Below are 20811 nucleotides of genomic sequence, written 5' to 3'. Positions count from 1 at the left end.
TGGGTTCCACCTCCTCCTCCTCGCTTTGCAAGGCGGGGCATATGCAGATCTCCAGAGCTGAAGGGAACACTGAAGCAGCACTTTGGAGACATGATGTTGGAATTCTGTGCACAGAATGCTGAGAGCCAGCTTGGTGTAGTGGCTAAGAGTGCGGGACTCTAATCTGGAGAAATAGGTTTGATTCCCCACTTGAAGCCAGCTGGGTGGCCTTGGGTCAATCACAGCTTCTCGGCTCTCTCTCAGCCCCACTCACCTCACAGGGTGTTTGTTGTGGGGATAATAATAACATACTTTATAAACTGCTCTGAGCGCAGGGTGGCATATAAATGGAATATCATTATTAGGAACTGAGTGGCTGTCACATCCAAGTACTTCCACTTCAGTTGCTGATCCCAACTTCCTGCTGTCTAGTAAACTTTAGTGCAGAAAGACATACAGGGAGGTTTTCCTGTTCTGTCCTTGGCTCTCCTTAAAACTTGAGAATGTCTCCTGCAGAGGTGGTTCCTGACTTGGGAGTGCCAGGACTGGGGCTGGGGGCCAGCATATGTAGAAAGAGGGTCCAGAGAAACCACACACCGTCCAGAGAAGTCGTTTCCTTGCTGTCTGCCCAGCCATAAGGGCTAGCCTTGAGCCTAGACAGCAACATTGTTTGGGTGCCCTTTGTATGGTGTGGGGGTGGGTCAGGAATGGAATTTGGGAACCTCCCCACCCAGGGCAGAAGGTGCATTCAGCAGGCTCTTGTGATCTAGTCCCCTTCACGGTCTTTATTCGTAAGTCTGGCTTGCTTTCCTTTGCACAAGCACATTGCCAACTACATCTGTGGGATCCAGACCATTGGGCACCGGGTGATCGTTTCAGACGTCCAGGAGAGCTTCATCTGGGTGCGCTACAAGAGGAACGAGAACCAGCTCATCATCTTTGCAGATGACACCCATCCGCGCTGGGTCACCACTGCCTGCCTCCTGGACTACGACACTGTGGCCGGAGCCGACAAATTTGGCAACATCTGTGTGGTGAGTCTTGCCATGAGGCTGGGTGGGAAGAGCTCTCTGTTGTGCTGCTGTCATTTCCATGGGATGTCCACTATGAGAAAGGGGGGGGGGTGCTGGGGGATTGCCAGGCCCTTTGCTGTTGCCCAGCTGTGAGCCAGCAAGGCCTTGGCTTCTGCTGGCTTGAGGGAGGCCTGTTCTTGCTGCACCTTCTTGAGTGATTTTCCGTGCGCACCTGGCGACCTCTTGCCCTTGCTTGCTGTGGGCCTCATATCGGTTTATCCCCCGACGTAGGTGAGGCTGCCTCCCAACACGAACGACGAGGTGGATGAAGACCCGACTGGCAACAAGGCTCTGTGGGACAGGGGGCTTCTCAACGGAGCCTCGCAGAAGGTGACTGGGGGGGGGGCAGGAAGCGTTCTGTGTGGAGGGGGCGGTTCTTCCTGGATGGGCAGTTGCCAGGTATTGATGAGAGCAGCATGCTTTTATTTTTGCAGTGTTTTAAAAAATGCAAAAATCATGTGGAGCCTGGTTTCAGGAGTGAGAGCAGCAGGAGCCTCTGCAGGGCTTTGCCTTTCATCTGTGGCCAGGAAAAGCCTTTTGAAAATGCATGTGCTCCTCTGCTGCTGCTACGGACAGATTCCCTGGCAGCTTTTGCTCCCCTGAAAGACTGCATGCATCTGGGGTGGCTTATTTCAAGGGGTGGCCTATGCATAGGAGGTGTGCCACAGCTGTCCACTGAAGCGCCGCTTGTCTGACTTTCAGGCAGAGGTGATCATGAACTACCATGTTGGAGAAACAGTGCTATCTCTGCAGAGGACCACGCTGATCCCGGGGGGGTCTGAGTCCCTTGTCTACACCACCTTGTCAGGAGGCATCGGCATCCTAGTCCCATTCACATCACACGAAGTAAGAACAGGGAGGCAGGTGGTTCTCATCTTGCTCCACTGAACTGTTCGAGCCTCAACGGAAGGGGAGGCTTCTCCTGGGTGCTCTCAGCTTTGTTTTACTGCAGTTGTGGCTTCAGTTTGGTTTTATTCCACATCGCCAGGGAGGCTGTGCCTGGGCCTCTTGGCCTGCCTGCTGCGGCTCTTCCACATGCGGCATCTGATCCCTGGCAGCTTTTGTGGGCATAAGTGCCAGCCACTTCCTCTGGCATTAAAGAGGATGGTTGTGCTAATATAGCCATTTGGAGCAGAGCTCAAATACAGCTCAGTGGTGCTATAAACCATACCAGATTTGCCTGTCCAACGTAAAGTGGCTTACATTTTAAAATGCTTTTTGTTTTCAGGTTTAGAGTTGACGGAAGAGGTCACTTGGGTTGTGCCAACCCTCCAGGCTGACCTGGAGCCTATAGATAGTGGTGGTTACAAAATCTTCTGCCAAAATTCTCCCTGAATTTTGACCTTCCATATTACTGGAAATACTTACTGGAGTACAGCCCATGATGTTGGAATCAGGGGTTCTTCCAGAATTGTTTCAAAATGTCAACAGAAAGTTGTTTCCCCTTTTTGTTTTATGCAGTTTTTGCAGTATAAAAAAGAAATCCCTTTAAAATCAAGCCTTTTTTGTGTCATGTAATTAGTTTTTTAAACAAAGCATGCTAGTATTGAAGAGGTTCCTTATTTTTTTAAATGATGTGGATGATGTGAACTGCATACATTAAAATGTTAACTCTAAATACTGAGTTTGTCAGGCTAAGATATTAAGTTTTTTCTTTTCTTGCTTTTTATGTTGCACATGCAGAGAGAGAGAGAGAGAGAGAGAGAGCACTTGTGCTTATTCCCAACATTAAAAAAAAATGTTTTTCAGTACTCGGGTGATTTTAAAAGGCCTTTTCTGATCTGATTTCAGGGCCACTGTTCTGCTCTTTATACTTCCGTGGAAGGGCAATAAAAATAAGTACAATTTTTCAGGGAAGAAGAGCTGTTTAATATTTAAACGAGTATTTCTCAGTCTCAAATATTTTTCCTTCACAAAATCTATTACCAGCTTTCCCAAATCCATCCTCCTGTGCAGGAAGAGAACCAGAGCCGAACTTGGGCACAGCAAGAGAAGAGTGGAGCTGGGCATATTCTCTCCTCTTGAGTTCTCTTATATCTCTGTGACTTCTTGCAAAACTGTTCCTTCATTGTGTTTTGCTCTGTTCAGGATCATGACTTCTTCCAGCATGTTGAGATGCATCTCCGGTCTGAGCATCCTCCTCTCTGTGGAAGGGACCACCTCAGCTTCCGTTCCTATTACTTCCCTGTAAAGGTAGGTCTGGGTCTGTGCTGATCAGCATGGGGGGGGTGGATTTTGGACCTAATGGCTCTCCTCCTCTCCCCTGTGGCCCTCCAGGCAAGTGAGAGGGACCATAGCTCCCTGATCGAGCCTATGTTTTGCAAGCAGAAGGCTCCATATTCAGTCTCTGGCATTTTCACTTAGAAAGGAGTCCTTCTACACACGGTTGACCCTTGATTGACAAGTGGTTTTTTGCACTTTGGGAGTTTGCTGGCAAACCCTGTTTTCTGCCCTTCCTTTGCATCTGCCAGGTTTTGTGGTCTACAATAACCTGCCCTGGTGCTTTTGCCAATGTAGTAATTCCCTTCCTGTGGAACGTACCAATTCTAAAACAGGCACCTTCTTCCTCCCACTAGAATGTCATTGATGGGGATCTGTGTGAGCAGTTTAACTCCATGGAACCCAACAAACAGAAGAATGTGTCTGAAGAGCTGGACAGGACCCCACCTGAGGTGTCCAAGAAGCTAGAGGATATCCGCACTCGATATGCTTTCTAAGCAGGAGTACATTCTGGGACTTGACTAGGTTTTTTGTTCCAAAGATGCATTGTGGAGAATACCATCCCCACCTCTGTCCTCCCCTTCTGGCTGGATTGTCTCAATTTGTCATAAGCATATTTTGTACATGCCATTCTAGGTGGGGGTTGGGCTCTCCGTAAGAGGCCCACATTTGACCCCTCCCCCCTTAAAGAGTGTTCCAGACGTCTTCAGCTCCTTTCTGTGAACAGTTGACTAGCTACTTCTGCTTCCTGCCTTGGTTCGTTCTTCTCATCAAAGTGAAACCCACAGTGTAAGTCCTTTTGGAGTTTTTGAGTGTTGAAACGCAGGTAGGATGGGGATGGTGGCCTTTGCCCTCTTGCTCCCGTGGCCAGTATCTGGGAAACCTTGTAGTCTTTGATCTGTGCATGTTTGTAAATACAGTTTCATACAACATTAAGCTCTTGTTTGTTGAAGAGATGGCTCATCTGGGCCAGGTTTAGATTTTTCATAAAGACTGTAGCACATTAATTAAAAGCCTGGTTGATAAACTTGTTGCCTTGCATATTTTCCCATGATCGTTCTGACCAGTTCTTCTCCCTCTGAGATGGAGGACATCTTGGGTGATTCCCACTATCCAGTCGGGGAGGCAGGAAGTTGAATCTTCTTCCTCTTCCTTTGGAGTGTGTGGGACCACCCTCTCTCCTCAGTTCTGTTCCTGCCTTCGAGGAGAGCTGTTCTCTGCTAGGCTAGCTCTGTTGCCTTGTTCCTTTTTTTTCTCACTGCCCTTCTCTTTTCCCTTCTTTTCTTACTTCAGCTCCCTTTTACTTCTCCAGTTCTTTCCTTCCCTTCTTGGTTAGGGAAGTCATCTATGGCCTCACAGGAGTCATTGGACTCGGAGGACAGTTTTTTTGGAGAAGACGACAGGCCGTCCCCATGGAGCCGTCCTTCTGGCGGCGGGGACAAGCCCAGCCAGTGTCGGCATACCCCCTCGGATTGCCAGCCCCCCCCCCCCCCCCGGTGAGGAAATGGTGACAGTGGAGACTCAGCCTTCTAAACGGGCCCGTCTGTCTCAGGGCTTCTGCTACTGCAGCGCACCAAAGTCAGTCGACTGAGAGCAGCGCTGCGTGAAGCAGCTCTTCTTCGGCGGTAGGAAAAGACGCGACAGACGTTTCCCCACCAAAACTGGATGACGTGCTTGCCAATCTCCCGGCGGGAGAAGTGCAGCAAAAACGGCTTTCTGACGCTCAGAGCTCCATCCAAGATGATCAGCAAGGCCAAGTAAGTGCCTCTTCCTACCCCTTACCTCCAGAATTCCTGTCTGTATCCTCTCAAGAAGAATCCACTTAGACGTGCAGCTACACTCAAAGCCATTCAACACTTACTGGACATCAAGGCAATGGAACCAGTTCCCCTCAACGAAAAAGGAAAAGGAGTATATTGGATCTTTTTCATGGTTCCAAAGAGGAACGGGGATTGGAGATCCATTCTAGACCTGAAATATGTGAACTGCTTCATCAGATTGTGCCACTTTTGTATGGAGATGTTGAGAGGTATTGCAGAGGCACTGCAACAGGGGGAATTCCTCACCTCGATAGATCTGACAGAGGCATACCTGCATGTAACTATAGCCTCGTCTCATCGTCAGTTCCTCAGGTTTTGCGTGAAGAACGTGCACTTCCAGTTCTGGGCAATGCCCTTCAGCCTTGCTACAGTGCCAAGGGTGTTTACCAAGCTTCTCATCGTCCCAATAGTCAGGCTTTGATAAATGGGTCTCCATCTACCCCCATATCTGGACGATATACTGATAAGATCGGACACTCAAGAAGCCTCTCTCAGGGACACAGCACTTACGATCCATTTCCTGGAGAGACACGGCTTCCTCATAAATACTTCCAAGTGCTCACTGCAACCGTCTCAACGCCTGGAGCACTTGGGCCTGATAATAGACACCCAGGGAGCAGGTCGCCAAAACCAAACAGAGGGTCCCTGCCATTGTCAAACGACCATCTTCCCTCCTGATGGATCTGTTGAAGCTTCTGGGGATTTTGATGGCGGATGCAGAAGCTGTTTACTGGGGCTGTTTCCACACCAGACTGTCACAGAGTCTACTTCAACCTTTCCAATTTCAGATAGCTCAAAAGAAAGCCATCAGAGTGCGGGTCCCTCATGTTGTCAAGAAGAGCTTACAGTGGTGGACTGTCAATGCAAACCTCCAACAGAGCAAGAATTTCCTTGCTCCCCAATTCACTCAGCTATTCATGGACGCCAATCTGAAAGGATGGGGAGCCACGCTGAACGGGTCTCTGATACAAGGACAGTGGTCCGTGATGGAGAGGTCATTACCAATCAATGTCCTGGAAATGAGAGCCATCGATCTGGCGTTAACACACTTCAGAGACCAGATAGCTCAGCATCATGTTCTGATTCGCATGGTCAGTGTCGCCGTGAAGACCCACATCAACAAGCAAGGGGGAACCAGGTCTTCAAGGGTACAACAGGAAGCTTCCAGGATCATCACCTGGGCGGAGACCAATCTGCAGTTGATCCAGGCAGAGCACATCAAAGGTATACACAACATACAAGTGAATTGGCTAAGTAGAGAGTGCCTTCACCCGGGAGAATGTTCTCTCAAGAGAGAGATTTTCTGCCTCATTTCAGCCCACTTCAGGAAGCCTCAGGCAAATCTGTTCACCTCCCACCTGAACTGTCAAGCCCCCTGCTTTTTCTCGAGGTACTTCCACCCAGAAGCAGAGGGCACGAATGCACTGACGTCCCCTTGGCCAGAGGGTCTCCTGTATGCCTTCCCTCCACTTCCGATACTCCCCAAGGTGCTCAGAAAGATAGTGGAGCAGTGGGCGATGGTGATCCTGATTGCACCATGGTGGCCACGGAGACCATGGTTCTCAGCTCTGCAACACTTGTCAGAGGAACCTCCGCTTCGACTTCTGGTTCAACCGGATCTTCTGCAACAGGGACCATTATGGCACCTCACCCGGAGTGGTGGTCTTTGACCGGGTGGAAATTGAGAGAGGATCTCTTCGCTGTAAAGGCTGCCCGTCGGAGATCATAGAGACGCTGCTAGCTTCCAGGAAGAAGTCCATGACCAGGATATACAACACAACCTGGAAAGCCTTTGCCAGATGGTGTAGGTGGAAGAAGGTGGACCCTCTACAGTCTTCCTTGAGAAACTTTCCGGGTTTCTTACAAGAGGTTCTGGATAGAGGCCTGAAACTGACGACTCTGAAGAAGCAAGTAGCAGCCATCGGCTCGGTCGTCCCAGTGACGGAGGGATTACCCCTTGCATCTCATCCTCACGTTCACAGGTTCCTTAGGGGAGCAACCTTGCTAAACCCTTTGACGCTACACCGATTTCCAACCTGGCGTCTACATGCGGTATTGACTGCGCTTACTAGAGCACCTTTCGAACCAGTGAGAGACATTTCCCTGAAATGGTTGAAACTAAAGACTATCTTTTTGGTGGCCATCACCTCCGCTCGCTGTATCTCGGAGATGAGCGCCCTGTCTATACGACCGGACGTGCATATTCCGTAAGGACAAGGTGGTGCTGAGAACGGATCCAGCTTTTCTACCCAAAGCCTATTCAAAATTTCATCGATCGCAAGAAATTAATTTGCCTTCATTTTGCCCAGACCCAAAACACCCGAGACTGGCACAGTTTAGATGTGCGGAGAACTCTTACGACTTACCTTATTAGGATGGATTCGATATGTCAGACGGACTCTCTATTCATTAACATCTCCTGTCCTAAACTGGGACAACGTTATGTCCTCAGCGGCGATTGCATACAGCATCAAGTCGTGCATCAGGGAGGCCTACAAGGCCCTGAAACTCGACATTCCGACTGGAATTATGGCACACTCAGCCAGGAGTGCTGCGACCAACGCTGCTCTTCGAAGAAATGCTTCCATAGAAGACATATGCAAAGCAGCTACTTGGTCCTCGCTTTCTACCTTGGTTAAGCACTATCATCTGCACACGTACTCATCAGCAGACACAGCATTCGGCAGGAGAGTACTTCAACATGTAGTAGACGACGAAGAACAGACCTTTGGACACTTACCGTGAAGGGTCCTTCTCCTCGGAGGTCAGGAAGACATCTTGCCCTCCCTAGATCTTTGCTTTGGAAGTAATGGGCCTTCAGTGGAGATTCAGCCGATCTTCTCCCCTTTACTGCATGGTTCAGTCTATCTTGCTGATCTTAACCTCTTCTGTCTGTTTTTTCCCTTCTACCGTGCATAGGGCTCTTTGAAGTCACAGGTTAGTCATAGGTACAAGGTGAACACTGCTGTTGGGAGCCACCCGAACTGAGGAGAGGGTGGTCCCACACACTCCAAAGAGGAAGAAGATACAACTTCCTGCCTCCCCGATTGGATGGTGGAAATCACCCAAGATGTCCTCCTGACCTCCGAGGAGAAGGACCCTTCACGGTAAGTGTCCAAAGGTCCGTTTTCCTGGGAAAAGAAAGGGGGAGTGTCTTCCTTTTTAAAGCTGGGCTATCTCCTAGGAATGGTTGAGTGTAAATGGTATTTTGAGCAAATCAAAAGGAGAGGTGGCAGATCTGCAGGCAGGTAAACCTGGTGCTAATGCCAGATGAAAATACATTGGTGTAGATCAATTGGGACAGCACATGCTCGCAGTAGCAAAACTCAGGGCTGCACCAGCCAGAACAGCTCACAAGCCCCTGTTTGTTTCTTATAGGAACTTTGCTGACACAACGAAATGCTGCTTCCCCCACCCCTTGAAGCCTCCCACCCCCCATTACAGCAAAACCGGCAGACCTTTCTAAAGGCTCTTAATCCCTTTACTAGACATAGTTGGAAGCAATTGATTTAAAGTGTGCTTAAGAAAGCAGATTCCCACCATTGGGAACTACATTCCTTACGGAAACTGCACAATGAGCTCAGAGAGAGGTCCACTTTGTTGGGTCTATGAGGGTGTGTGCAGAGGTGGTTTTTTTTTTAAGTCTGCAAGTTTGGTAGTTGTTTTTAAGTAGCTGCTGGAACCAGTGGCCAAGCATGCTGTCTTGCCATTGGACGTTTCTATGCCCATCTGGTCTCCTAGCTTCACACGGAAGGGGGCGGTCTAATTGTCTGCATTTTGGTTCCACCTCTCAAGTCTGGGTTTTGGTAAGTTGGATTTCTAACATGCTGCAGTTTGCTGGCCAGTGCAGGTTGGAATAAAGCTGGGCCGAAAAATCTGATTTGTTAACCTGTCTTGCTCATGGGGCCATTCAAAAACAAGCCTAAATGAAACAGACTAGGTAGCAGTTTCATTCCGGTTGGTAACCTTGACCCCCTTAATCTCAAATCAGTTTCATCCTATGTGCAAAGTGTTCATTTTTAAAATGACTTGCTGCTTCACCTTCTAGCTAAAATCAAGTGTAGAAGGAGGGTACAGCCCATTTCCCTTTCATTAACCAAGGCCAGCTGCCATGCTTTTCTTTAAAAGGGTCAGATATTACCTCTTCTGCAGCTGTGCAAAACAAAGAGGCACGGAAATCATGATGGTCCCCCCCCCCCCGCCCTCATCCAGCAGTGAAGGTGGTAGAACCTGATACCTGACTTTGGTAGACAGGGGAGTTGGGAGAAGGCGCCTCTAGAAAAACTCAAATTTGTGCCTCAGTAAAAGCCACATTCTGCAACCGGAGAAGCCAAACGAACTTCCCTTTTTTCTTGTTCATGACTTGGCTTCCCTTAGCTTATAGAGGCTGCAGACCTACCATTCTCTCTCATGCACAAAGACCTTGTCAAATTGGGCTACATAAGTGGTCTGGTGTGTAGTGTTTGAGTGATGAATGTGTACTGGTATCCCACTTCTGCAGCTTTTTGGGGAAGACTTTAATAACTGTCACCTTTTAGCTGTTTTTGTATTTAGCATGACTTTAAATAAGCTTTCTGCTCCAACTGAGGAGGCTCTTGGCATCAACTAACAATGCCACATCTGGGCCGAAAAATGTTCTTGCCACTTCTGCCCTTTGGCAGCTTGTCTTTACAGGAGACCTCCTCGCTGCCTCTGCTTAATGAAGGGAAGTGAGCACAGGGCACGTGTGAGTTCCCCAGCTTGGGGGAGGGGGGGGACAGGGATGCAAGCAGTAGTGCCTGAACCGCAGCAGCCTGCAGTGAGGAACTTAGTTGAGGCCTCAGATTTGAATCTGGTGGTGCACTTGAGGGTAGTCCCATGGGGCAGCACCACCTACCTGCTCACACACCCAAAGCAGCAGCAGCAGACGCTATTTCAGGCAGTGCCTCTGGGAAGCCGGCAGCAAAAAGCTGAGTAGTAGCTTCTCTGCCCATCCCTGGGCTGGGCTGACGTGGGCTGGTAGCGCTGCCTGCACCATTCAGGTGTTACTCCTGCTGGTTTTCCTCCGCTCGTTGCTGGTGTGTGCAGGGCATTCTCCTCCGAGGTAGCAGTAACTTTGCACTTGGGGGGGGGGAACCCTTCGTTTTAGTCTTTCCAATTGAGATAGAATTATGTGCTTCATACCAAAATCCTACTTCTGCAAAAACCAATCCCAAATTAGAATAAATGGGTGATAGAGGGGGAGAGTACAGGGCGCATGTGAGAAGTAACGTCGTCTGTCTTGCAAAAAAGGGGAAGACGGGGGCAGGCCTTTTTTGCTCACGTGCTGCCTTGTTCAGGGAAAGAAAAGGGCACAGGCTGGGGAGGGAAAGAAGAGACCTCTTTGTATTAATTACAGTACAACTTTTATTAATACTGGAATCTTCACAGTGCATTCGTTACTTGTAGCAGTGACTATTTTAAATGGAGGAGGAAGTTGGGGTAGAAACTCTTTTAAGAAAGAAAAAAAAGTTGTGGGAAAGGCTAGGGGAGTGCTAGAAGGGGCAGGGGAAATAAATTAAAAAAGAGAGGAACAAGTTACAACAGCACCAGAATAGTTACGTCAGTTGAAAGACATTTTCAAAGGGGTTCTTTTCTCTGTACAAAAATGAAAAATAAAAAGCAAAATGCAAACATTTCTCACGGTTGTAATCTCTGGTCATGACACAGCATGGAGCGCACAAGAGGACTGGCAGGTTAGAACTAAACTCTTATTACTACGACAGTCGAAGAGAAAGAGGTTACATGACACACACGCCATTCCCCCCTGCAGCATGGGGGGGGCAGGGTTTTCTGCAGTGGAGCTATGTACATCAGCTGTGCTTTAAAAGCGCTGTGGGATGGGGGAGGCACAGCAAGAACAGGAGGGGGAGAGGGTGTGCTTTCTCAGAGTCCTCTGGCAGTCAATTGCGTGCAGACTTTTGGGTGCCCAGTAGTCTACCCCCAAGGTTGGGCTTCTGTGACTGGTACGCAGATTGGTATGTGGGAGCCTGGCCATCTCCTACCCAACAGAATCACTGCCCTGTGTCTCTAGAACTGAGCTTGGGTTATATTACAACGGTGCCAAACGGCCTACTCAAATTCTCCTGTCTCTCACATTTGCCTATAGCCATTTCAAATGCGGGTGTGTGTGTCTCTCTCCTGTGATCGTTCCCCCTAAGCAGCAAACACAGTTTCTTTCTTTTGCACCGGTGGATGGTTTGCACTTCAGCCTGTCCAAGAGCCTGTCCAACAAAAATGGAACCTGGGCTGGTACCTCTTCCTCCTTGTGTGGAGCAGGTGGGTGTGAGTTGGTGCTGATGCTCTTACCCTGGCAGCATGCAGCCAGTCTTGAGAATTCTCTTTCCTTCAGAAAGGACAAACTCGCGGGAACCAGCCTCCCCCCTCCCATCTTGTTTCTCCAGCATGCTGGATGCCACCCCATCCTTCCTAGCCAAACACAAGGAAAAGCTCTCTCCCCCTCCCTCCTACAGTCAAGTAAGCCATCTGCCTTCCACCTCCCCACCTTCCGCTTTTCAGGCCTGTTTTCTCATTCCCAACATCACATGCCATTTGCCAACAGACTTAATCTCTGGACTTTCTGGAGAGCAGGGAGCACTGGTGGTAAGAGGTTCCCCTTGCTGAAAAGGCACAGACCGACCTTGCTGCTCAGGCTCCATCGCTTGCCCTGGCTACGGAAAGCACTGGCAGAGGGTGTCCTCCCTTCTCTCCCACTGAACCTCTACTGCCAGCCTGACATTACTTCCTTCACCCTCTTCCCCCCAACTTTCAAAGAACTGTGCCTATGGGGCAACAAAACAATGAGCCCAATTTCCAAGGCAAGGAATACTAATAGCAGCCTTGTTTGAGCAGGCAGCAGCAGACGAATAGCTGTCCCTAGATGTGGGATTCATGAGGAAGTGCCTGCCACTTATGGCCCCATACTCCTTTCTCAGGCTCAAGGATCTGCTCTGTGACTGAGAAAAGTGGAAACAGATGGCCGTGGGGAGGCTGAAACATCTACTCTGGGAACAGAGTAGGCTCAACACCCCCCCCCCCCCCACAGTACCCCTGGGCCCATACGAGCCAATGCCGGCAGCACACTAGGCACAGTCAGGGCTGCCTCTGCCGAGTCCTTGACTGAGTAAAGCAGCTTGGTGGCTCACAACCAGCGCTGCAGGCCATGAATTGACTGAAGCAGTGGACTGATTGTCAAAATAATGCCCATTTCACTCCCAAGACTGGGAAAGTAATCAGGAAAAAACCCTTTGGCAGGGGTGCCAGAATGGGTTTCAAAGTGGGCTGTGCCACATCTTTCCTTTTTTCTTTGGGGCCCAAACTTGGCTTTCAGAATAGAGCTGCCATCCCATCCTACTTTTTTCAACATGTTCTCTGCCATTCTCTTTCAACAGTTATTTTTATACCATTTGTTTCTCCTAATTGAAAAAAGACACTACAGCTCTACAGGCAATCCCAGCCAATCAGGGATCACAGACTATAAGGTTTTAGGTGGGTAATCTAATATGGCAATGCTGCCGGCAGCAGCCACGGGGCTTCCCCCAGTCACATCATCACCTATGTCACTCTGCAAATACTTTTGACGAAGCTTGACTCTCAAAAACTTATACCCTGGAAACGCTTGTTGGTCTTTAAGGTGCTACTGGACTCAAACCTTGAACACTGTCAAGAGTATCTGTAAAAAGTGGCTCTGCAGACATCCCTGCTCATCCAAACTAAGGCAATTCTCCACAAAGACAACAGCTGCAGCTGTTGGTGCGGCAACAAACACAGCCTTGAGTAGGCTTCCCTCTATCTTCCTGCCCACCCACTGGACTTACATACCACATGCACCGCTCTTCCACTTGCCCAGGGGCCTCTTTGCCCCACAGTGCTACTGACCATCCACCTACCCACATACTTACACATTCCTCAGCCACTTGCACTCCACACCCGCACCCCTGGGGCGCTGCAGGCGTGGCTCTGTGGAAAAGTACGGGCCAGGCCCTGCAGGCATCACAAGGGCAAGACAGCAGCGGCAGGCCTCTTGGCGTCCCTCCGCTGCTGCTGGGCAACCCTCACAGGGACCTAGTAAAAAGCCTCCCACTCCATCTCCCAGGGTGCCAGCGGAACTGACCCAGATAAAAGTTCTGTGCCAGTGACTACGCGGAAAGCGTAGCCACGCCCAGAAGGGAAGTGAGCTCTCCGTCCACTGGACAGCCACGTTCTCACAAGGCTCCTGTTTGCTGCTGCTTCCCCAGCCTGAAGTCCAGCTGTACTATCAGGAGCCATCTTTGAACAGGGCCAGATTCTCTGGGATCATTTGAGTTGATGGAACCACCTAGGAAGTCTTTTGAACCAGAGGAGACAAAAAACCAGATGATAGAAACACAGAAAAGACGACAGTGGAGGGAAGGATTCAGCACAGGACTTAATGATACATCTGTTCAGAGGAGGCACAAGCGTTTTCGGCACGAAATGGCCCCTGCCTTGTGCTACAACTGCATTGGTGGTGTGTGCCTTATGGCTGATAAATCCAGTCCAGGTTTTCACTCCTCCCTGACAAACACACAACAACAGGGAATTGCTTCTGAGTGGTGCTGGCAGAAACTGGTTTTTATAAGCCAGGAAGAAGGTGCAGAAGGGGGAAAGGAAACCTGGGAGGGCGGCACTTGAAAAACAACATATAAAATAGGCTCCAAAATCAGTTCAGCGCCCGGTTGTACCCTTCCAAGTTTGTTCATGAAGGTGTTTTCGTATTAAGTCTCCATTCAAATCTAACCTTTGATGCTATGTCCATAAAGTGGCTTTGCCTTTCTGTGGTTTGTTAATTCTCTTCTTTTTGTTGGGGTGGTTTGTTCCTGGTTCAGTCCTGACTCCACGCTGGGCTTCGGACAGGCAGCCAGATGCAGCCCATCACAAAATCCGTGGCGCTGACCTGTCATTGGTGATGGTCCTGCGAAGGCGCACCCCACGGCGGATTGCTACTAGCATGTCTTCAGCAGGGGGGTCACTGGAGGCCGCTGGGGGAGGGAGGGGCGTCTCCTCCCCAGGGCCAAGGGCAGACAACACAGTGGGGAAGGGAAACTGACCCTCCCCAAGCGCATGTGCGCTGGCCACCAGCTCACCAATCTTTTCTACCAGGCTGTGGCGGTTGGCTGCCAGCTGCTGGTCTTCCTCCTCAGTGGAGAGGTGCTGCCCGGCCCCTGCATACACGGAGATCTCCATGACACTGCTGCCCCAGGCTGTGTTGGGCAGGCTCAGCCTCTTGGGCGAGGCTTTGGAAAAGTCCAGGGCGTTGGGCGAGGCATCGTCGGCATAGAAAACGCATTCCTCACTGCCCACCCGGGTGGGGCCAGTGTAACCAGGGGAATCAGGCACTGTGGGGGTCTTGACAGGGACGATGGGGGGTCTGATGGGGATGGGGCCGGCGCTGGATAGGGTCCGGCGTACCGTGGGCTTAGTGGAAGGCGTGCGGCGGATGGTGGCCACCCCTGGGGTGGCACCAGTCGGCATGGCAGTACCAGTGGGCAGGCCGGCGGTAGAAGCTGGTCGTTTGGTCTGGATCATGCGGCGGTAGTTCTGCGCGATGTTGCTGTTGCGCGGGATGGTGGAGGACTTGTCAAAATCACTCTGGCTCTCGCCTTCGACATCGCCGTTCACCGAATAGCAGTCATAATCTGAGCCTAAGTGAGGAGACAGAGAGCCTCAACATGCTTGGGATCAACTGCACAAAGCAGGCACAGCATAATCATACCATCCAGAAATCAGCATGCCATGCAACCACACACGCTTCAAATAAACAGAGCTTGGTCTGGTCTCTTCTGACTGCCAGTGGCTCTCCAGGGTCTCAGGTGGAGGCCTCTTGTATCGCTTACTACTTGATCCTTTGGGGACTGAACCTGGGACTCTACCACTAAGCTCTGCTCCTCTCTTCTTTCTAAGGTCCAACCGAGTGGATTCTGAGACAGGCAGCTCCCAACTTCTTTTGGAATGTAAAAGAGTTAGCCTCTAATTAGGAAGGCTGCAGGTGACAGGAGGGCAAATGCTGTAAAGGACAGAGCTATATTTTATCTTTCAATTTGCTTTAGTCATTTCATACGCCTATACCTATAGTGGAGAGTGCCCGCCTGCCTCTGCAACCCTGGTCTTCGTTGGAGGACTCCCATCCAATCACTAACCGACCCTGCTTAGCTTCTGAGATCAGGCTCAGTTCAGGGCCTATTATACCTATGTTGTTCAATAAATGATCCCATTCATTTCAGTTAAGTTAGGGACTCTGTTCTCTTGCTAGTTAAATTTTAAAAAGGGATGTTAAAAAAGACCCAGATTTTCAGGGGGCAGTTTCTACCCTTTTTACAAGAGGCCAGCCTATGAAATGGATACAGAAGACACACAAAACAAAATGGTGAAAAGCAGAACTAAGTGTTGTAATCTCATATAATGTGGGTAGAGCAACACATTACACCAGAGAGAAAGAATTCCACGCAGCAACGGGATGCTATTTCAGAGAACCACATGCATGTTCTGGCAAGAACTTCACCTGCACAAATCCCACTGAACCGTGCAGGAGCAGGGAAGGCTCCTGGTGGATTGTGCCAATCCGCAAGCATTAAAAGAGAGCCAGCGTGGTGGAGCACTCGGGATGTCAGACTAGGATGTGGGGGGGCCCAGGGCTGAATCCCCACTCTGCATGCTCGGTGACCCTGGGCTGGCCAGTCTCTCTTGGCCGAACCTACCTCTTGCAAGGTTGTGAGGATAAAAGGAAGAATGATGTGCCTCGCCCTGACCTCCTTGGGGGGAGTAGGGGGGATAAAAATGTACCAAAGAAATAATAAAATGTTTGAACTTTACTGTGCATTATTTTGGTTGAGCACTTCCTATTTCCAACATTAAAATAGGCAACACTTTTAAAAATACCATTTATTGATTAGTAATATTTAGTATGTATGCCGCACTTTCAACAGGGCAAGTGCTCTGTAATAAGCGCTTCCCTAGTTCTCATAATGATCCCTTCACTGTAATTTATTGGCAAGACGCAGCCTTGCCCAGAAAGTCCCCTCTTTTCTTCACTGGAAAGGCCTCTATGCAGGGATTTCCTTTCTGCAGGTTCCTGGCATCCTGTGTCCCTACGCAGCCCCCCCCCCCGCCCCCCCTGGAATCCCACCAAGTTACTGGCCGCATCACACTTCATTCACTCCACACCTCCTGGTGTCCCGCCAGTGGGAGAAATGTACCTTGCGAGGGGATGGTGTCCTCGGAGCAGGAGGGCGTGGTGGTCTGCGTGCTGTAGCCGCTCGAGTACTGCAGGGAGTCCCGGCTGCTTTTCTGGTGCTCCAGGCTCAAGCCGCGGGTCAGCACCATCGCCAAGTCACTGGCCGCTGGGGACACCTCCTCACCGTGCTGGGGGTGCAAAAACAAAACAGGCTTATGAACAGGTGACCTGGTTCACAGGAAAGCACGCTCCATCATCATCCTGGTAGATCTCAAGCCCACAGAAGCAGCCATGAGCCAAATTTATTTACTGGCTTCATCTATACTCTGCCTTTCTCCCAAGTGAGAACTCAGAGCACCTTACACAGAAAGAAACGCACAGCTGGAAGGGACCCCAATATAGTCCAATATCCTGCCCATGCAGGAAATTCACAGCTACCTTCACTCCCCCCAGTGATCATGTTCTCTTCTCCTCCAAGGTCATCCAGCAAGTTTCAATGACCAAGCAGGGACTCAAACTTGGGTCTTCCAGATTCCCATCTGACACTCTTAACCACTACACCAGACTGGTTCTCCATGTGTGGGGCTGCAGGCATTGGTGAAGCCAGAAAATGAGCAGAGATGGAGGCCAGAGTCTCTTGTGGAAGAGGGAGGGGATGTCAGAGAGGACACTTATTGGGGAGAATTAGCTTGTGACATAACCTACTGCTCCCCACACAGGGTATTTTTTCCCACCAAATGACCCTCTGGCTTCAGAGTGCAACAAGAGAAAAATTATTCAGAAGTAGCCAGGGAGGAGGCATTTAAAAGGGAAGAACAAAAGCCCTACTTCTATTCCACCCCTTCTACCTTGTAACTGCCCCCACTTGCCTGGGGCAGGATTTCTGCCTTGACTGATTTTGCTCCCCATACCAAGCTAGATTCTGAAGGAATTTGGATTTCTTAATCAAGGGCTAGGAAGATGGGGATACAAAGAAAGGAGGCTACTGAGACCAAAGGCAGGGCTTGGAAATGCTGCTTAGTTTGCTGCCACGGCTTCTCCAGGCATTACCCACCTCTCTGGAAATCAGAATGGCAACCAATTATGCCAGTGAACCCCGAAACTAAATAGCACAGGGATTCAGATGTACAAATTCTAGGTATCTTCAAATCACTTCCTATGCCATGTGCCGATTTTTGCAGACCCCTAAATGTGGGTATGGAGCAGAACCAACTGCACAAGAGCACTGCCCACACTTAAAACAAGCAAGACTTCTGCAAAGTTGGGGCTGCAGAGTTTGTTAAGCAGGTGGTTCTCCTGGAATTCTCAGCACCTTTCAGTACCATCAACCATGGTAACTTTCTGGACAGGTACAGCTGGGACAGGATCACAATCTCCAGGCCACTGAGATGAGTTCCCCTGGAGAAAACGGCTGCTATGAAGGGTGAACTCTATGGCATTATACCCCACTGAGGCCCCTCCCCAAACCCTGCCCTCTCCAGGCTCCACCCCCCAAATCTCCAGGAAATTCCCAACCTGGGCAGGACCAGGACCATGTGGCAAAGGCTGACAGATTTTCACTGGTTCCATCTTTCCCGACTGAAAGTGTCGAGAAGGCGGTGCTGGAAGAATAACACTGCGCCCCCGTTTTGTTTTTTTTGGCCAGTGGTGTAATGCACGATTCTATTTTGTACCAAATGGAATGGTGCCATCAATATGATCAGGGCGCATAGTTCTGTCCCCTTTCCATCTTAATTCCAGGAAATTGAGGAAATTCTTAACTGGCATCTGGAGGGAGTAAAGAGCTGAATGTGGATCAAGAAATGCAACCGCAATTCATGTTGTTTGGCGGTAGAACTAATCTTGGTTTAGAGGTTTAGGTCTACAACTATTTCTTTGTAGATCAAGGTTTGAAGTCTAGGATCCAATTGTCTGGATCCAACTCTGCTGTTTCAGAAAAGGCTGTGGTTAGGAATGCAATGTGCAAAGCTGCGGGTGCTGCTGAGGAAGGTGGATCTGTCTACAATCACACAAGCCTTGGGAACATTCAAATTGGATGACAGAAAGACGCTCCCTGTGGGGTGGCCCTTGATAAATGCCCAGAAACTCCAACTCATGCAAAGCACAGATGAAAAGGTCTTAACTGGGTTATACTGCAGATGTCATATATCACCAATATTGTACCGACTGCACAGGAAGCCAGTCTGTTTCTAGCACTGGAACTGGCTTTTAAATCCTTAACACCAGCTTTATACAAGAGTGCTACATGGATTGCCTCCTCCCTGACAAGTCCACTTCTGCCCTCAGATCATCTGCTAGTGCCCCTCCCTCAAATTGAATCCAGCTGTACCTTGGCAGCTATGGAGGCTGGTGACATGCGTGGCCTTGATCCTTCCTCCAAGCTCATGCCTGGATATACCAGGGTGGCAGAGCCCATCTCTGCCTCCCGAAGATGCTCGACACGGTCCTTCCTTCGCTGCAGTGTATTTACCACTGGCTGCTCATAGAGGGTGGCTTTAGACCAATCCTGCAAAAACCAAGAGGAGCTTCAATATAACAGCACCACTGAAGGCCCTGTAGCAAGACCCAATATAAGCAAATGATGGTGAGTATGAAAAAGGGCAAAGATGGGTGATGCAACCAGAAGGAGGGAGATGGGAGGGGTGGCAACATGGTAGAAGGAGCAGAAGGTCAAAGTGATCAATCACAAAATGGCCTGGAAACCATTTTGCTCTGTTGGGCTGGCTACTAGGAGCATCCTGATTTGCCTCTTATTAAAAAAACCCTTTCCCCATAGAGACAGAGTGTTTCAAGAAGGCCAAGGGCTACCAGGCAGAACTTCGGGAACCTATGGGTTGCCTTGCCAAATGTTCAAAGCGACTGACAAGCAGGTCTGGTCCTAACCTCAAGTGCCCTCCAGTGCTGGCATGGAGAGCTTCACCTCAGGCTGCCCTACAAGAATGCCCATTTCTTGGTTTTGCAAAATGATTCGTTCTTTTGTGCAAAGCAGAGCAAAATGCAATCCCGAGCCCCTCTCTCCTGAGCCTCACAGCCACCTGGCACTGCCACGGCTGGGCAGACAGTTCTAGGCTTCCAGCTCCCAAGTGGCTACTAGTAGTGTGGCCCTTGGCACCAGCAAGGGTCCAAGGGCAGCTTTTGGTGGTTATGAGGCAAGATCATAACTAGTACTACTAGTACTACTAGTGTACTACTAGTACTAGTACTACTAGTGTGGCCCTTGGCACCAGCAAGGGTCCAAGGGCAGCTTTTGGTGGTTATGAGGCAAGATCCTGCTCCTGCTCAGAGAAGAAAGGACAAGGACTGGAGGCCATGGGGAAGGGTAGGGGGCCTGGTGGTAGAAACACATCCTATTTCCTGTACACGTGTCTAGCAGAATGTGCCTGTAAAAGTCTATGCTGAGGACCAGAAATCTTGTTCTCGCTCTCTTTTTTCAAAGTGACGGGAAAAAATGCTCAGGGTACTGCTGAGCCTGCTACATTCTGGCTTAGACTCTAAGACTTGCAGCCATCATTAGGGCCTGGCAAATCCCCAGACATCAGACTTCCCAGGGTCTAAACTCACCAAAACATGAGGAGGGGAAGGGGTGAAAGCTAGGGATTGCTTGCAGGGTATAGGCTACGGGTAGTTGTATACTAGAGTCCTGCTGGGGTGAGAGAGAGCACACAGTCACAGCAACTCCAGGATCTCACACAGCATGTTCAAACGAAGAAGTAATTCCGCAGCAATGTCTAGTTTATGGCCATGTTTGCACAAGAGGCTGAACAACTGAACAAATCCTATACTTCCAACTTCTGTCTGTTCTCCCAGAGCGAGAAGGATCCTGCCTCTTCCCAGTGTGCTTCTCTCTTGATACTGATTTCTGAAAGTACCAAAGCATGGCCTGAAACTTGCCTGAAATCCTCATCAGAAAGTCTTTCTCTCCACTGACACAGTACTTGGGAGAAAGGCACTCTGCAGATGCACAAAGGAATCCTCACTGCTCCAAAGGTGTAAGCACTGGGGAAAGACTCTAGAGCACCATCTATTTATTTATTTTATTTATGTTTATGTTGTTTAAGCATTGGGTCCAAGAACAGTGGATCTCTGGCTCAAATAAAGCTGCGGCATTAAGACAGACTAAGAGTTTTTTCTTGAAACCAGATTCAAGGAATCTCCGAGGCACCCTCCCAAGTTGAAATCTGATCCTTCTTGGCAAGGGAGGGAGAGAAATGCACTCTCCTCCCTCCTTTGGGTACCACCAAAAAATTTGGGAGCAGGACAGAACGGTGGCTCTCGCACATGAATGGCTCCTGAGGACAGCCTCCGAGGCTGCCTGTCCTTATCTGCTGAGAACTACCCACAGGGATGGCGCTGCCCTTGTCTCTCCCAGGAGAAGGAGAACCCTTACACCAGGGGTCCCTGGCCTGGTTGGGCCCATGGGCACTTTGAACACACTGTGGTCACCATAACAAAATGGTTGGACCAATCACAATTAGGTCCTCAGGGGCCTAATTCTAATCACAAAACACAG

General features: G+C 49.7%; 2 protein-coding genes across 3 annotated transcripts in view; one reads left to right on the top strand and one right to left on the bottom strand.

The window, feature by feature from the left end:
• Positions 1 to 4364, top strand: part of SF3B3 (splicing factor 3b subunit 3) — a 35252-nt gene extending 30888 nt beyond the window's left edge. The window contains exons 22-26 of the mRNA XM_055000364.1: positions 801 to 1013; positions 1284 to 1382; positions 1755 to 1898; positions 3141 to 3245; positions 3629 to 4364. Coding sequence (XP_054856339.1) covers positions 801 to 1013; positions 1284 to 1382; positions 1755 to 1898; positions 3141 to 3245; positions 3629 to 3769 — 702 coding nt within the window. The 3' untranslated portion in view covers positions 3770 to 4364. The remainder of the gene's footprint in view (positions 1 to 800; positions 1014 to 1283; positions 1383 to 1754; positions 1899 to 3140; positions 3246 to 3628) is intronic.
• Positions 4365 to 10573: 6209 nt separating this feature from the next.
• The window catches only part of MTSS2 (MTSS I-BAR domain containing 2), an 87785-nt gene continuing 77547 nt past the window's right edge, over positions 10574 to 20811 (bottom strand). For both annotated transcript variants that reach the window (XM_055000351.1, XM_055000352.1), the window contains 3 exons: positions 18631 to 18807; positions 16324 to 16489; positions 10574 to 14772 (listed from right to left, as the gene is read on the bottom strand). In XM_055000351.1, the coding sequence (XP_054856326.1) occupies positions 14003 to 14772; positions 16324 to 16489; positions 18631 to 18807 (1113 nt within the window). In that variant the 3' untranslated portion in view covers positions 10574 to 14002. The remainder of the gene's footprint in view (positions 14773 to 16323; positions 16490 to 18630; positions 18808 to 20811) is intronic.

This window comes from Eublepharis macularius, chromosome 16 (genome assembly GCF_028583425.1).
Source record: "Eublepharis macularius isolate TG4126 chromosome 16, MPM_Emac_v1.0, whole genome shotgun sequence".
Lineage (NCBI taxonomy): Eukaryota > Metazoa > Chordata > Lepidosauria > Squamata > Eublepharidae > Eublepharis > Eublepharis macularius.
The sequence above is the reverse complement of the archived record's forward strand: the minus strand, read 5'-3'. Positions and strand labels throughout refer to the sequence as shown.